Source organism: Stegostoma tigrinum, chromosome 7 (genome assembly GCF_030684315.1).
Source record: "Stegostoma tigrinum isolate sSteTig4 chromosome 7, sSteTig4.hap1, whole genome shotgun sequence".
Classification (NCBI taxonomy): domain Eukaryota; kingdom Metazoa; phylum Chordata; class Chondrichthyes; order Orectolobiformes; family Stegostomatidae; genus Stegostoma; species Stegostoma tigrinum.
Genome location: NC_081360.1, coordinates 72,386,959 through 72,404,686, shown reverse-complemented (window position 1 = coordinate 72,404,686; position 17,728 = coordinate 72,386,959). Strand labels below are relative to the sequence as shown.

At 42.5% G+C, this 17,728-nt stretch overlaps 1 protein-coding gene across 1 annotated transcript in view; it reads right to left on the bottom strand.

Annotated features, from left to right (window-relative positions):
• The window catches only part of acmsd (aminocarboxymuconate semialdehyde decarboxylase), a 48,434-nt gene extending 36,228 nt beyond the window's left edge, over nucleotides 1–12,206 (bottom strand). The window contains exons 1-4 of the mRNA XM_048534068.2: nucleotides 12,070–12,206; nucleotides 9,048–9,092; nucleotides 8,461–8,557; nucleotides 1,935–1,984 (exon numbers count right to left, since the gene is read on the bottom strand). Of these exons, the coding sequence (XP_048390025.1) occupies nucleotides 1,935–1,984; nucleotides 8,461–8,557; nucleotides 9,048–9,092; nucleotides 12,070–12,126 (249 nt within the window). The 5' untranslated portion in view covers nucleotides 12,127–12,206. The remainder of the gene's footprint in view (nucleotides 1–1,934; nucleotides 1,985–8,460; nucleotides 8,558–9,047; nucleotides 9,093–12,069) is intronic.
• Nucleotides 12,207–17,728: the final 5,522 nt, after the last annotated feature.

Sequence of the window (17,728 nt, the reverse complement as noted above, 5' to 3'; positions counted from 1 at the left end):
GGGTGGTGTCACGGACGTAGGTGGGGAGTTCCTGGACCAAAGGGGAGAAAATGGAGTCCAGATAGGTGGAGATGAGTTCGGTGGGGCAGGAGCAGGCTGAGACGATGGGTCGACCAGGGCAGGCAGGTTTGTGGATTTTGGGAAGGAGATAGAAACGGGCCGTGCGGGGTTGGGGAACAATGAGGTTGGAGGCTGTGGGTGGGAGATCCCCTGAGGTGATGAGGTCATGAATGGTGTTGGAGATGATGGTTTGGTGCTCGGGTGTGGGGTCATGATCGAGGGGGCGGTAGGAGGTGGTGTCGGAGAGTTGGCGTCTGGCCTCGGCGATGTCGAGGTCAGTGCGCCATACTACCATTGCGCCACCCTTGTCTGCGGGTTTGATGGTGAGGTTGGGGTTGGAACGGAGTGAACGGAGGGCTGCCCGTTCTGCGGGGGAGAGGTTGGAGTGGGTGAGAGGGATGGAGAGGTTGAGGCGGTTAATGTCCGACCCCACCACCCAAGACATTTTTCCATCCCCACCCCTGTCTGCTTTCCGGAGAGACCACTCTCTCCGTGACTCCCTTGTTCGCTCCACACTACCCTCCAACCCCACCTTGCCCGGCACCTTCCCCTGCAACCGCAGGAAATGCCACACTTGCCCCCACACCTCCTCCCTCACCCCTATCCCCGGCCCCAAGATGACTTTCCACATTAAGCAGAGGTTCACCTGCACATCTGCCAATGTGGTATACTGCATCCACTGTACCCGGTGTGGTTTCCTCTACATTGGGGAAACCAAGCGGAGGCTTGGGGACCGCTTTGCAGAACACCTCCGCTTGGTTCGCAATAAACAACTGCACCTCCCAGTCGCAAACCATTTCCACTCCCCCTCCCATTCTTTAGATGACATGTCCATCATGGGCCTCCTGCAGTGCCACAATGATGCCACCCGAAGGTTTCAGGAACAGCAACTCATATTCCGCTTGGGAACCCTGCAGCCCAATGGCATCAATGTGGACTTCACCAGCTTCAAAATCTCCCCCTCCCCCACCGCATCCTAAAACCAGCCCAGCTCTTCCCCTCCACCCACTGCATCCCAAAACCAGTCCAACCTGTCTTTGCCTCCCTAACCTGTTCTTCCTCTCACCCATCCCTTCCTCCCACCCCAAGGCGCACCTCCATCTCCTACCTACTAACCTCATCCCACCTCCTTGACCTGTCCGTCTTCCCTGGACTGACCTATCCCCTCACTACCTCCCCACCTGTACTCTCCTCTCCACCTATCTTCTTTTCTCTCCATCTTCGGTCCGCGTCCCCCTCTCTCCCTATTTATTCCAGAACCCTCACCCCATCCCCTTTCTGATGAAGGGTCTAGGCCCGAAACGTCAGCTTTTGTGCTCCTGAGATGCTGCTGGGCCTGCTGTGTTCATCCAGCCTCACATTTTATTATCTTGGATTCTCCAGCATCTGCAGTTCCCATTATCCCTGTAGGATCAGTGAATCGGTTCTGTATAGTACAGTATAATTTAAACCCTGTAGGATCAGTGAATCGGTTCTGTATAGTACAGTATAATTTAAACCCTGTAGGATCAGTGAATCGGTTCTCTATAGTACAGTATAATTTAAACCCTGTAAACCTGATTATAATGTGCACCTGATCAACATTTCTATTTTCGACACTTTACGTTTCTTTTACCTAATATTCCAAACAGTGCTTCCTTCATAATTGACATGCTACATTTATGGTTATTATACTTCAGTTTTTATAGGTGTCAGAGGTACTGATTTGATAATAGGTAAGCTTTCTCATGGACTACCCAACACTGCTGTGAACACTATTGAGCATGAAAAATATATAACTTGTTACAAGGTACTTTCTTTTGCAGGGACAGTGAACAAAATAATATAACTAGAATGACAGTACTCATACTTTGCCTTCTGGTCCACAAACTTACCCAATAGTTGAACATGACCGGAACAGTGGAAAGAGCCTGCATTGTTACACCTGTAAAATAAAATATTTTGTACAATAAATAAGTTTGATTTATTTGTTGTGATTTCAGTTTTCATTTCCATTGGTTGCAGATTAATTTTGATTATGGAGTCCCAGCAGGAGACAATTACTTTCATTGACTGTCATATCCAATTTTTAATTGTTCAATATTTGATTATGAATATCAGCGAGACATTTGTTCTGTGTGCTGTTTGCTAAGCCTGAGTTTTTTTTAATTAATTTAGGGAATGTGGGCCTCACTGGCTGGACCAGCCTTTGTTGCCCGCCCCTAATTTCCCTTAAGAGGATGGTGCTCTTGAATCACTGGAATCCATCTGGTGCAGGTTCACTCAAATGCTGATAGGAAAATTAGTCCAGGATTTCAACCCAGCAACATTGAAGAAATAGCAATATTTTTTCAAGTCAGGATACTGAGTAACTTGGAGAGGAACCTGCAGTGGTGTGTTCCCATATATCTGCTGCTGTTGTCCTTCAACAATGTGATCACTGAGAAAGAGAAGTTAAGCTGAAGTGGAAACTGTAAGCATGAGAGCAGATATAGAAAGTGCTCTAAGTAAAATTCCTGTGCATATATGGCTTAGTATGTTGTTTTTGAATATATGAAAGGCATAAAACCCAACAAAAGTCAAAGGAGATAGTGAGCCAAACTTTCCCATACTTTGATTGACTAGAGATAGCAAGAACTGCAGATGCTGGAGTCAGAGACAGCACACTATGGAACTGAAGGAATACAGCAGGCCAGGCAGCATCAGAGGAGCAGGACAGTTGACGTTTTAGATTGGGACCCTTCTTCAGAAATAGGCAAGGGGAAGGGAGATCAGAAATAGATAGATAGAGGAGGGGTGGGGCTGGAGAATAGGTAGAATGGTGATAGATGAGTTTGGTAACGAGTGGTAGGGATTGGCCAGTGGGAAGGATTAAGCAGATAGGTGGGAGACAAAATGGACAGGTTATGTCAGGTCATGGAGCTGGGAGGGAGGATGGGTGGGTCTGTGATAGGTTGGATACAGGTAGGTGGTAGTGGGAATTGGTTGGTGGGAAAGGTAGGGCAGATAGTTGGGGAAGAAGATGAACTGGTTGTGTAAGGTCAAGGAGGCGGAGATAAGAGGGAGGGATGGTCATGGGATGAGGCCAGAGGTGGAGAGATTTTAAAACCAGTGAATTCTAGACTAAGGCCATCAGGCCGTAGGCTCCCGAGGCAGAATGTGAGGTTCTGCTGTTCTAGTTTGCAGGTGGTGTCAGTGTGACACTGGAGGAGGCCCATGATGGAGATGTCACCCAGGGAGTATGGGGGGGGGGGGTTAAAATGGTTTGCAACTGGAAGGTATTGTTGTTTGTAATGAACAAAGTGCAGATGCTCTATGAAACGGTTTCCAAGTCTACACTTGCTCTTACCAATGTAGAGGAGGTCACATCAGGAACTGCGGATACAGTAGACCAAGTTGACGAATGTTCAGGTGAATTTCTTTGATGTGAAAGGCTTGTTTTGTGCTTTGAATGGAGGTGATGGGGGAGGTATGGGGCAGGTGTAGAACTTCCTGCGGTTGCAGGGAAAGGTGCTGGGGTGGTGGGATTAGTGGGGATTATGGAGCAGATGAGGGAGTTGCAGAGAGAGTAGTCCTGACAAAAGGCAGATAGGGGTGGGGAGGGAAATGTCTGTTTGGTTGTGGGGTCAGTTTGTAGCCATATGTTTTATTTCTTGTCTGTGTTGGTGCAATGTGCATATAATGAGAGTGAAATTTTTATCACAAATTTCTTACTCTCACATCAGACACTCTTCAAGTTTACAGTGACTCTAATATTCCACTTTTAACAAGGATTACAGCCAAAAATAGATGGTTACGAGCCCTGGTATGAGAAACACTTTATTCCTTTTATTGAACTTATTTAATGTATCACTGAATCTATTCATTATGTGTTTGATGCTCTGAGTCGCTTTGGTTGTGAGGTTGGATTGTAGATAACAACATCACTGACTCCACATCCATAGCCACATCCAACTCTACAACCAACGCTACAGCTAGCCCCAGCCCCAAGAACTGCCAGGTCTTCACCATCCTCCCAGATCTCCCCTCACTGAGGACAGTCAGTCTTCGGCAAAGAATTCACCTTCATTACCCAAGGATCATCACAAATGGAATGAAGCAGTAATAACTCTGTCTGGAATAAACTATCAAGGACAAGGACAAACTTATACAAGAATGAAAGCAATTAGCTGTGTCTAAGAAGCTACATGAACAAAATTTTTGTCATCTGATTGATAACTGCCCTTAAGGAATTAATTACAAGCGAGGATATGTCTTCAAACAGACAGTCAACACTGAATGAAACAAGGAACAGAGGAGTTACTTTTGATAAGGCAGCAGGCTGCAGTCTCAAGGACTCCAAAAGAGTAATCGATATTTTGGGTGGAAGGATTCATCGATAATATCGCATTATGGACTTGAAGGATGAAAATCTGTGTAAGATTCAAACACCAGAACAATTCAGGAGCAGAACTTTGAAGAACAACACTGCACCAGGATTGAACTCTGGACACTTCCAGAGACAGACACTGTTGGTTAGAATCAGTTAAATTCCACCATTAATCTGTTCATAGCTCAAGTGGGTTGTAAGTCTTAACTTGCCTACTTGAGTGGTCTTATTTTTCTATCACTATAAATGCAATAATGTTTAAATCATTGTTTCAGTACATGATTATCTGTGTGATTTCTTAATAAGTAGCCAAATTTAAGGTAACTTGTGCTGATTTACCCTCAAAATAGTGATTTAACCTAAGTAAAAACCTTGACCTTGGAAGAGCAAATTGAGTTTGCTGTAATAGATTTGAAAAGTTTACACAGAAATGCACACTCAGACCTCAGGGCTACAGATTCAGTTTGATCCACAATCTCATATTCAAGGATTATGGTTGGAGAAATCTTATCAGTCTCAACACCACTTTTCACATTCCACTAAGATACCAACAAAAAAAGAAATGCCTGAATTATAGTGGCACTCATCAACTCATAGCACTGTCTTCAACTCAAAAGGATAAAGAGATAGCATTTGCAAAGGCATGCTGGCTGTCAAAGAAGTGGACTATGACATTTGACACATCAGTGTGTCTTTTTCTGCATCGGTGTGGTTTGATGTGCTATTATGGGCAGTAAAGCAGCAGGCCATTTTCAGGAATGCTCAGCACAGCCTGGAGCCATCTATGGTTTACTCCTCATCTGTGTTGGTGCAACATACATATAATGAGAGTCAAATTTTTGTCACAAATTTCTCACTCTCACGTCAGACACTCTTCAAGCTTACAGTGACTCTAATATTCCAATTTTAAAAGTTTACAGTCAAAGCTAGAGGGCTATGAACCCTGGCATGAGAAACACCTTATTCCTTTTATTGACTTTATTAAATGTATCACTGAATTTATGTTTGATGATCCCAAAATACTTCTATCCACCTTAACAATCAAATTTAATTCAATAGAGACAATAACATTTATGTTTACTCTTGAGTTTATGCAGAATTATTTATAGAAGGTTATATCATGTCAAAAATCATTTATTTGACCATTAGTTTCAATGGGCCTTCTGATACAGATTTCTGTCATAATTCCTTGTGAAAGGACCAGTAGTCAAGCTGGGACCAGGATGTGCAAGATTGTGGTCTTCTGTGCTAGTTTCTGGGCCTTAGTTTAGACCCTAGTTTTAGGCAGAATCTTAGTTCATGCCCAAATAAGGGTATCTACGTCAGAGGAGAGTAAGGGAGTCTCCAGACAAAGTTTTCTTCGCAGAAGAGAATTGGGTAAATATCTTCACTTTTGGTGGGAGACTTGTGTGCCTACCTGAGAAATTAATTTGAAGTAGTGGGCTTAGCCCTAGCCAAATGCTGTGAGTTTTTTTATTTAGAATTTTATAGCTACCTGTGAGTGGGTCACAGGGTTATTGCAGAAGTCAGGATTGAGGCTTCTCAGTACCAGTTATGGATGGCCAGACTCCATGGCAAGTGCCAACCTTACCAGTCTGGTGGACACCTAAAATAATGGGTTCATGGCAAAGATATTCATCTTCCACAAACTAAGATGGTCCCAAATTCTTTGTTCAAATATTTTGCCATTTTGTTTGAAACAGTATTATAGGTTCTTGAACGGAATGTTTTAAAAAGGGAACCTGCTTTACTGCTCATTTTCCTCAGGTGAGCCTCACAGAATGCTAGACACTGAATGCCAGCCACATATACATCCTGAGCCTGCTATAACTGAATTTCAACTGCTCTCATTCAATACTTTAACAAACTGATTTGTCAACAGGGTCGTCAGGCAGAAATTAGGGGTTAAAACTCCTACTAATTTTGTTCTTTACTTATTACAGAAACCCTGTCTCTGACCAGACATCTAATTAAACAGCAATTCAAACAGTACACCCACATCCGCTTAGCTGAACTCGTCCTCACCCCCAACAACTTCTCCTTCAATTCCTCCCATTTCGTACAGACAAAGGGAGTGGCCATGGGTACCCACAGAGGCCCAAGCTATGCCTGCTTCTTTGTAGGATACATGGAACAATCCCTCTTCCAAAGCTACACTGGCCATATCTCCCACCTCTTCCCCCATTACATTGATGACTGTATTGGCGCCGCCTCATGCTCCCACGAGGAGCTTGAACAGTTCATCCACTTCACTAACTCCTTCCACCCCAACCTTAAGTTCACCTGGACCATCTCTGAAACCTCTCTCTCCTTCCTGGGCCTCTCTGTCTCCATCTCTGTCATCCACCTGGAAACCATATCCATTTTAAGCCCACCAACTCCCACAGCTACCTAGAATACAGCTCCTCTCACCCACCTTTCTGCAAAAAGGCAATCTCCTATTCCCAATTCCATCGCCTCCACCGCATTTGCTCCTGAGATGAGGCATTCCACTCCTGGACATCCCAGATGTCCTCATTTTTCAAGGACTGCAACTTCCCCTGCATATTAGTCAAAAACACCCTCGATCATGTCTTTCACATTTCCCGCAACTCATCCCTCACACCCCCTCCCCGCAATAACAACCAAAACAGAAGCCCCCTCGTCCTCATGTACCACCCCACCAACCTTTGGATCTAACATGTCATTCTCCGACACTTCAGCCATCTGCAATCTGACCCTACTAACAAAGACATTTGTCCGTCCCCATCCTTATCTGCTTTCCGGAGAGACCACTCTCTCGGTGACTCCCTTGTGCGCTCCACACTCCGCTCCAGCCCCACCACACCTGGCACTTTTCCCTGCAGCAGCAGGAAGTGATAAACCTGCCCCCACACCTCCTCTCCTCACGCCCATCCCAGGCCCAAAGATGACATTTTACATCAAACAGATGTTCACCTGCACATCTGCTAATGTGGTATACTGTTATCTGCTGTTCCTGTTGTGGCCACCTCTATGTCGGGGAAACCAAGCAGAGGCTTGGGGGCTGCTTTGTGGAGCACCTATGCTTGGTTCGCAACAAACAACAACACCTCCCAGTCACGAACCATTTCAGCTCCCACCCCACTCCTCGAACGACATGTCCATCCTGGGCCTCCTGCATTGCCACAATGACGCCACCCAAAAGCTGCAGGAACAACATCTCATATTTCGCTTGGGAACCCAGCAGCCCAAGGGTATCAATGTGGACTTCACAAGCTTCAAAATCTCCCCTCCACCGACCACATCCCAAAACCAGCCCAGCTCATCCCTGCCTCCCTAACCATTCCTACCACCTCAAGCCCCACCCCATCTCCTACTCACTAGCTTCATCGCACCTCCTTGACCTGTCCGACCTCCCTGGACCGACCTGTCCCCTCCCTAACTCCCCACCTACATTCATCTTTACCGGATCCAACCACACCTCTTTGACCTATCTGTATGCTCTCCACCTATCTTCACCTTTATTCATCTTCTATCCACCTCCCCTCCCTCCCTATTTATTTCAGAATCCCCTTCCCTTCCCCCCTTTCTGAAGAAAGGTCTTGACCCGAAATGTCTGCTTTCCTGCTCCTCTGACGCTGCTTGGCCTGCTGTGTTCATCTAGCTCCACACCTTTTTATCTCAGATTCTCCAGCATCTGCAGTTCCTACTATCTCAATTCGAACAGTAATCCTGGTCTCATTTTGCGTTGTACTAACCTTGTACTAAAACAACTTTCACTGGAATGTGAATGTACAGGTATATGGAAATGACAATCTGTAAAAGAGTTGCTGATCCACCCAGACTAGATCCTCTTTTTAACATCAAAATTCCCAGTGAGTCTCTTAACCCTTTTGTAACAAATTATTAAGGCAATAGATGTGGAGACTTGCCTAATAGAGTTGATCAAAGGTTTCAGTACCACTGCAGAATCCTTTTAAATAGGAATCATATTAAACCCAAAAAATACATTTCAATGAGTAAGCCACTGTTTAATACTAAATGGTTGGATCTGGCGAAAAAAATCAGGATAACGTAGGATCTTCATTTACCTGATTGATCCATTTCTTGAATCCGTACTTGTGGATCCCAGCAGTTTTTTTGTATCACTCTGAATATGTTGCCATCTTTCACCATTTTTGCTTCACCCTTTTAATAAACAGGACACTTTAGTTGGTCAGCTGTTAGTCTATAGGATACTATTGCTGCTGTACAGAAAATTTTGGTGATTAAAACATGGCGAAATTGTGTGCTTGGGTGTCTTGTGCTATGTCAATGCATTTTGTATACATTTCCATTGGCGGGTTATCCACAGCTGAACTGTACTAATAGCAGGCTAGTCATTGAGGGATATTTGGAATTTTACGAGGAAAACTGTTAACCAGCCACTTACAAGCTCTTATTAGAAGCAGAATAAAAGCAATGGGGAGTAGTCTCAAGCAGAGTGATATGGCAGTTGTGAAGCATATGTAAAATGTGACAAGAAATATGGTGACAAATAAGAAAAAAAAATTGAATATAATTATCAGTGTTACAGAATGAACCAGAGTCAAACTACTTTTATCTATTTTGCTTGTCTTAATCCTTTAATTAACATAATAATAATGAGCCTTTGCATTTAGAATTTGAATAATCATACCTCAGAGTGATGGTGAAGTTGGACCCAACCTTCATATCCATATCTCTGGCAAAAAAAGGGAAGTGTTATCAATTTTATAGATAGATAGATGCATTTTGTTAAGCACCTTTCACATCTTTCGACGCCCAGAGTACTTTCCAACAAATTGATTACTTTTGGAGCATAGTTGCTGTTGTTAACCATTGTTATTTATTCAGATAGGCATTTAGAGCTAATTAACAAAGGTGCTGCACCAAATTTCAAGTTAGCAACTTTAGACCTTAACTACGCTCCTCATTTTCCTGAGGATCACAGATTCTGGTCATGGAGGAAGGCTGCACCAGAGTCAAAAGGAATGGAGACCTAGGCTGTTGCTTAGGATCGGGATGGACGATTGGAACATGGCTGACAGGGTATTCATCCTGCCTCCCAGCTCTACCTACCCGCTGCCACATTTTGAAGCTATGGAAGCCACCGCACCTTTGTTAGGTTTTTCTTGCACTCTGGTTTTTAATGTTAAGTATTTATACGTTTTATAGACATTTTTTGTTTAATTATACGAGTACAATCTCTAAAGGCGTGCACCATCATTTTGTCACTTAATCACTTGTGCACTCCACCCTATCACATTTCTGTTTGCTTTTTTCTCTTCCTGCCTCCTACTTTTCCCTGTTCTGCATTTGTTTAAAATGTAAGAATTGTAACACATTCCATTTCTGATGTGAGAGAATTGACCAAAAATATTGTCTTTGATTTTAACAGCTGACATCCCTCACCATATGGGGATAATTGGTGCTGTGTTAAATATCAGGAATGGTCAACCAGTTCCTATCCCTGTAAATTTTAAAATGCAGAAAAGAGGCTACATTCAATGCAGCTGAGTAATGGCCTGATCACTGTACTACAATTAAGTCCTGCCATTAAAATCTTAGGGCCTTCATGCCCTCAGCCCTGAAGAATTATTCTGGATCTGTGTCTGTCCAGGTCTATCCCGTAAATATCTGGGTTCTTAAAGTTTGTTTTCGTTGTCACTGATGCTGCCTGAACTGTTGAGAACTTTCATCATCATTTATTTTTATTTAGGAGAACGTGCTTTTGTTTCATTAGAGTCATGGGCCTGTTTGAAAAAATAGTTTTTGAACTGCTGCTGCTTTAAGAGCTGTGTATGCTAACAAGCCAAGGAGCCAGATGACATCACATGATTGTCTGCTATGACAAATTCAGTCAGCTGGTGCTAGACTAAGGATGTGTACATTAGTTGCTCTAACTGCAAAACATGACTTGGTCCATTGAATAATCCTGCTTGAGATCTTCAAGTAGATTGAACCTATGTTACTGACCAATCCAGTATGAGAATGATAATTTTACATTAATGAAATCAAGACAAGGGTACAGCGTGGTGATCAGCAGTTATTTTTCTTTTAAAATGAAAATAGTGATGCAAAATGGAAAACCACAAGACAGTGCCTTAGACAAGATTTGAAGCCATGCAGATGAAACATTTACACCAGGACCCAGGAAAACAAGTCATTGCACAACATAGCTGCTGATCATGGGGTGACATTCTGCTTCTCATACTCAGTTCTAAAGGAAGTGGCACACAACGCTGAACTTGATTTTTGACCTGGTTAAGTTGGTTGGCTATGCAAGTGGTGAGTTGGTCCTGAATTGGGCTATTATAGCTGCAGGTCCAGCAGTGATGAGGACCTCTGCCTATGTTAAGTGGGAGAACATGACTATAGGGGTACTCTAGGGATATGGTGCATGGGTAAGAGGCTGAGTTTTGGAGTTGGGCCTCAAAGAGAGAAACCCTCCATGAAACTTGCTCAAGTTATATTTAGCTGATTTCTGTTAAGTCTTAGCCTAGTATTTTTAGGGATTACTTTTGTGTCTATATGTCAGTCAGAATCTGTTCCAGCAGCAAATGGACACTATTAAGGAAAGGATTTCCGGACATGTGTGAATTGCTAATGGTTCTCTGGTAATGGGCAAAACCATAGAGGAGTACAATTGAAATCATTGACCGTGGAAACTTGTCATGAAGGACATACCTTAACACAAGGAGTTGCCAGGTGAATGTAGACCATACCAGTTTTTTTCAACTCAATCTACTGAGGTTATGGAACTATTCCAATCGCACCAACATTGAGGATGTATGACACCTTCCTAGCCCCAAGGCAATGTCTGGATTTTTTAAGCTTCCAAGCACTATACATGTCAAACCTTTCTGACAAAGCATCACCATTAAAAAAGAGCTTTTAAGGTAAGCTGTCTATATGCAAGGACCAAAAGACTGATAGAATCTCATGAGAATGTACAGGCTGTTTGTGTAGCTGTGGCTGGTGACTGTGGAAAGTCTGGCACATCTACAATGTCCACTCATTCTCCTTGTTGATCCCTGGCCAATACACAGTAGGAGGAAAATGACACAAAAAGTATACACTCCCAGCAAGGCTTTATCATTTAATATTTAATTGAAGCTCAGCACCTCTCTTCTCTACATATATCAAAAGATGTCTGTCTATTTGAAAGGCACTAAATTCTCCCAGCTGGCTAGATAGAGAAATTGGACAGTTTTCCACAGCACTAAACCGGCTGGATAGAATGCAGTGTTCTTTTGGTTCCTACAGCGTGCCAATAAAATTCATGTAAGACTCAAAATTCTGATAATTGCCTATTGTTTCCATAGCACTTTTTTTCTCTCACCTTCCCACACAAATGCAAATATATCAAAATAGGTTAAACTTCCACCCAAACTACTAAAATATTACCTCATTAGCTCATAATTGAAAAATTTATTTCTAGATTGAGATTGTTAATCCATATTTTGCTATGCTTTGCCATAACCAGTGACATTGTCAGTTAAATAAAGATTTGCTATCCAGTGTTTATCTTGCCTCTTATCTTCATACAGAGGCCTCTCAATGTTTTACATTCTTTATACATTTATTTTTCTTAGAGAGAATTTTATTTACTCTGTTGCTCAACATGACCCCTTCTACTCAACTATCAAAAATAGTAAACCATATCACCAGACTGTTACCTGTTTCAGATTGGGCCATTCCTTGGGCAGGATGTGGCAGTGTAAGTCTATCTTCATTCTTGTACAACAAGCAGATCAATTATGAATCAGACACTTTCTGACTGTTGATCTTTGATACATATGGATGGCTCACTCAATTTATTCCACCTTACTTTAAGAGGTGTACTGGTACTGTAGCCAATCACAGTTCAAGTAAACTTTCACTAACTGCAAACCAATCATTAAAGGACAAAGTACAATGTAGGAGCAGAGAAAACATATTCATTTGTAACTGAAAGCCCAAAGTGTTTTTGTCATTATCGTTAAAAAATGTGATTTATTTAGGACACAACTCATTCAACTTATACTATTGCTCACACTTCAAGATTTCAGGGATATCAATAGGATAAATATTATACTTAATATGTACTTAAATAAAACCAACAGTACAGACAGAGGTATGAACAGCTGTAGATTAATGCCCAGAGTGTGGATTGGAATATAATGATATGAAGGAAAACAAACTGAAGTTGAGGCACAAGTCACCACATGGAATAATGCTGTAAAAGTAATAACAAAGACTTGGCACGAAGGAGAAGAATTTTCAGAAATTAATATACCTGACTTTGTGAGAGTAAGGAAAGGAAAAAGAAGCTGATATGTTGGTGTTAAAAATCAAAGGAGGGGTTTTAACACCGGGAAAGGGTCATGTTTTTGAAGGGTCAATGATAAAACTGATTTCATTAGCATGAAGGAACAGGAGGTGAACATCTTAACAGCTCTTACTTCCGTTATCCATAATAGAGCTCAGCTGGGTTGGGCACAACAAACCAGACAGAACCTTATTGACACCTGCTTTCATTAGAAGGGATCTGGCTGCATTAGGCAGTCATGGACTGTCAAATATTCCTTGGTCATGATGCCAAAATCTGGTTTGCATTCTCAGGATAAAGCTCCGCCTCAACTGCTTTTGTTTGTGTTATCCTTTGCTTTCTGTAAATAAAGTTCATGTTGCTTGATTTATTGGCTGTGTGTAATGTTGCACCACTGGGCAAAGATAGTTTGTGAGTACACAGTGGGCCCTAGTGACAGGATCGCCCTGTCAATGAGAGTGTACAGAAAGGGTGAAGCGACAGACAGATAAAGTGTGTGGTGTGGTGGGCGTTAAACTGTGAGACAGAGAATGAGGTTGTAAGTGTGAGGGACTGTCTCTGCTATGCTAACAGCCATGTCAGCCATCAGCAGGATGGCCGTGCGTGATATTGACGGTGCGGTTACCAATGCTTGTCTGGCACACAGTGACCTTTCATAGATGGTGGAGGCACGAGGAATGTCACCTTTCAGTGATGTCTGTTGAGCGGTGAGTTTTGCAGGAAATGATGCAGGATAAGTGATGCCAGAGGGATGGGGTAAGTAATTAATGAGGAGAGTCTGGTAAAACATGGTGAGCGAAACCATTAGATCTCACGGTGAAAAACCCTCCAGAAAAAATTCCACACAACTTGGGCTTGGCCAACATAAAGATTTAGCCCAAACTATTTATGAGGAAATAGAGACAACACCATATTCCAACCAAGAATGAATGGGCATTTGTGCAAGAGATGTTAGTTGCCTCTGATTTTTTTTTATCCACTCACTTGTTAGGTTATTGATGTCACTGGCTGGCCTGCATTTATTACCCATTTGTATTCGCCCTTGAGAAGGTGGTGCTGGACTGGTGTCTTTATGAGATTTTGAGTGCGGCTTACATAATTCCAAATGCGAAGTCACTAAGGTATTCGAAAAACACAGGCTAAAAAACAAAGACATTTTAACTGGCCAGGATGACATACTGATGTAGTTAAGTTTAGTTAGAGATGCCACACAGGTTGTGGGGTTACCCAACCGTCAATCAAGCCTATAATTTTGGTACCAGCTTTCAAAGAAACATTTCACAGGGCCTTATTAGATTATGTTGTGTGCTTACCTAAAACAGAATTGGGAATCGGTATTTTTTTAAACAATTGTGGATATTTTAACAAAATTTCCAGTGGGAATGCCTTTTCAGAAAATGATAGCAAAAATAATAGTACAAAAGTTAATTCAAGGTGTGGAGAGTCCAAAAAAATACCCATCAGATCAACATTCAAACTTTAAGTTGCAAATATTCAGAGAAATAATGAATGGCTTGGGAATAAAATAATTTATGTTGATAGTAGATCATCCACAATTTTAAGGATTAGAAAGTCAAACTTTACCATGATTAGAACTTTTTATCAAGAATACCCTAATGATTCAGATAAAGGTATTCTTGTTTACTGTTTGTGATCAGCAATATCCCTAACAAGTCTACATTTGTCTGTCCTTTTGAATAGATAGAGGAACATGACACGAAAGATCCCGTTAGATTATTTGGGGAAACTTGACAAACCGGTTTTCAGAGACACTTCTGATTTATGTGTTTAATTTCCAAGAAAACTAACCAAAACATGACAGTTGGCCAAAAAACATTTGAAAACAGCTCAATAAACTGTGAAATTTAGAGCAGATTACAAAACCAACATTTGCAATTTTGTTGCTGGGTGCAAGGGGTGGGATCTTATAGAAACCTGAGTGATACGGCTATGGCAAGAAATATGTCAAAACTGCATGCAGTCTATCCCAATATTGGGAATAATTTCCTGAATCTGTTGCCTAACCTCTGGGCATCAAGGTTAAATTCTCAATTTGCAGCAATGAGTTGCCTATTGGGAGGAATTATTGCTTGTTATCGACTGTGTTAACTACAGATCTTACCTCATGAATGTGTAGCTTTCAATTTCACCAACTGCCGTAAGCAAACTAGATGCTGGGAATTCTCGACATGCAGGTCAGAATGAATGCCTGGCAATTTCATGTCACCACTTGCTCCAAATAACCTCCATGGTGGATACTGGATACCAGCAACTTAGGGCATGCTTAATGGGCACTGACCACATGTATCTGACATCAACAGATGTTAGCACCCAACATGTGCCATCTTCTAAGGAACTTCATGGTCCACATCACCAGTTCCACATACAAATGGTCTTTCAGCATCTCATTAAGGCTTAAGCCAAATGTTATAGACAATAGACAATAGGTGCTGGAGTAGGCCATTCGGCCCTTCAAGCCAGCACCACCATTCATTATGATCATGGCTGATCATCCACAATCAGTATCCCGTTCCTGCCTTACCCCCATAACACTTGATTCCACTATCTTTAAGAGCTCTATCTATCTCTTTCTTGAAAGTATCCAGAGAGTTGGCCTCCACTGCCTTCTGGGGCAGAACATTGCATATATCCACCACTCTCTGGGTGAAGAAGTTTCTCCTCAACTCTGTTCTAAATGGCCTACCCCTTATTTTTAAACTGCGTCCTCTGGTTCTGGACTCACCCATCAGCGGAAACATGCTTCCTGCCTCCAGAGTGTCCAAACCCTTAATAATCTTATATGCCTCAATCAGATCCACAGTCATCCTTCTAAACTCAAGTGTATACAAGCCCAGTCGCTCCAATCTTTCAACATTTGATAGTCCCGCCATTCTGGGAATTGACCTCATGAACCCACGCTGCACTCCCTCAATAGCAAGAATGTCCTTCCTCAAATTTGGAGACCAAAACTGCACACAATACTCCAGGTGCGGTCCCACCAGGGCCCTGTATAGCTGCAGAAGGGCCTCTTTGCTCCTATACTCAATTCCTCTTGTTATGAAGGCCAGCACGCTATTAGCTTTCTTCACTGCCTGCTGTACCTGCATGCTTGCTTTCATTGACTGATGTACAAGAACACCTAGATTTCGTTGTGCTTCCCCTTTGTCTAACTTGATTCCATTGAGATAGTAATCTGCCTTCCTGTTCTTGCCACTAAAGTGTATAATCGCACATTTATCCACATTAAACTGCATCTGCCATGCATCCGCCCACTCACCTAGCCTGTCCAAGTCACACTGTATTCTCATAACATCCTCCTCACATTTCACAACTTTGTGTCATCGGCAAATTTGCTAATATTACTTTTAATGCTTTCGTCTATATCATTAATATATATCGTAAACAGCTGTGGTCCCAGCACCGAACCTTGTGGGACCACACTGGTCACAGCCTGCCATTCAGAAAGGGACCCGTTTATCACTACTCTTTGCTTCCTGCCAGCCAATTTTCAATCCAACTCAGTATTTTGCCCCCAATACCATGTGCCCTAATTTTGTTCATCAATCTCCTATGCGGGACTTTATCAAAGGCTTTCTGAAAGTCCGGGTACACTACATCCACTGGTTCTCCCTTATCCATCTTCATAGATACAGCTTCAAAAAATTCCAGAAGATTAGTCAAGCACGATTTCCCCTTTGTAAATCCATGCTGACTCTGACCTATGCTGTTGAGTCGGAATTTCATCTTTTATAATTGACTCCTGCATCTTTCCCACCACTGACGTCAGGCTAACCGGTCTATAATTTCCTGTTTTCTCTCTCCCTCCTTTCTTGAAAAGTGGGACAACATTTGCCACCCTCCAATCTGCAGGAACTGATCCTGAATCTATAGAACCTTGGAAAATAATTACCAACGCGTCCACAATTTCTAGAGCCACCTCCTTAAGTACCCTGGGATGCAGACCATCAGGTCCCGGGGACTTATCAGCCTTCAGTCCTAACAGTCTATCCAACACCATTTCCTGCCTAATATAAATACCCTTCAGTTCATCCATTACCCTCGGTCCTTCAGCCACTATTGTGTCTGGGTGATTGCTTGTGTCTTCCCTAGTGAAGACAGATCCAACGCACCTCTTCAAATCTTCTGCCATTTCCTTGTTCCCCATAATAAATTGACCAGTTTCTGATTTCAAGGGCCCAATTTTAGTCGTAACCATTTTTTTCTTTTCACATACCTAAAATATCTTTTACTATCCTTCTTTATATTTTTGGCCAGTTTTCCTTCATAGCTCATTTTTTGTCTGTGTATTGCCTTTTTAGTTATCCTGTGTTGCTCTTTAAAAGCTTCCCAGTCCTCCGGCTTCCCACTCATCTTTGCTATGTTATACTTCTTCTTTTTTATCTTTATACAGTCCTTAACTTCCCTCATCAACCACGGCTGCCCCTGCCTCCCCTTGGGATCTTTCTTCCTCTTTGGAATGAACTGATCCTGCACCTTCTGCATTATATCCAGAAATACCTGCCATTGTTGTTCCACTGCCATCCCTGCGAGGGTATTGAACCATTGAACTTTGGCCAGCTCCTCCCTCATAGCTCCATAGTTCCCTTTATTCAACTGCTGAGCAAATGTTATTTGCTGAGGAAAAGGTAATGCTTTCTTTACTGGGCCCAACCTTTGATGGCTGGATCGAATGAGTTAAGCTTCCCAAGTAATGGCATGATGCCAGAAATGCTTACCCCAACTCTAAAGATGACTGTTGTGAGTGAATTTCTTTAGGAGTGTATTTATCTCCTTTTGTCGCCACTGAAATAGCTCCAAAGAGGCTGGTATCCCATCACCAAATCACACTTTATTTACCCGTGCATAGTACTTGACACTGGTCCAGCTTCTTCAGAGCCAGATCTGAGAGTGAGCAAAACCTCTCAGTCTCATGTTTACATCTGTCACCCAGGGGTCCCCGATTGGACCAGGTTAACAACCCCAGTCAAGCAACTCATATTCTACAAGGTGCACCTCGATCACCTCAT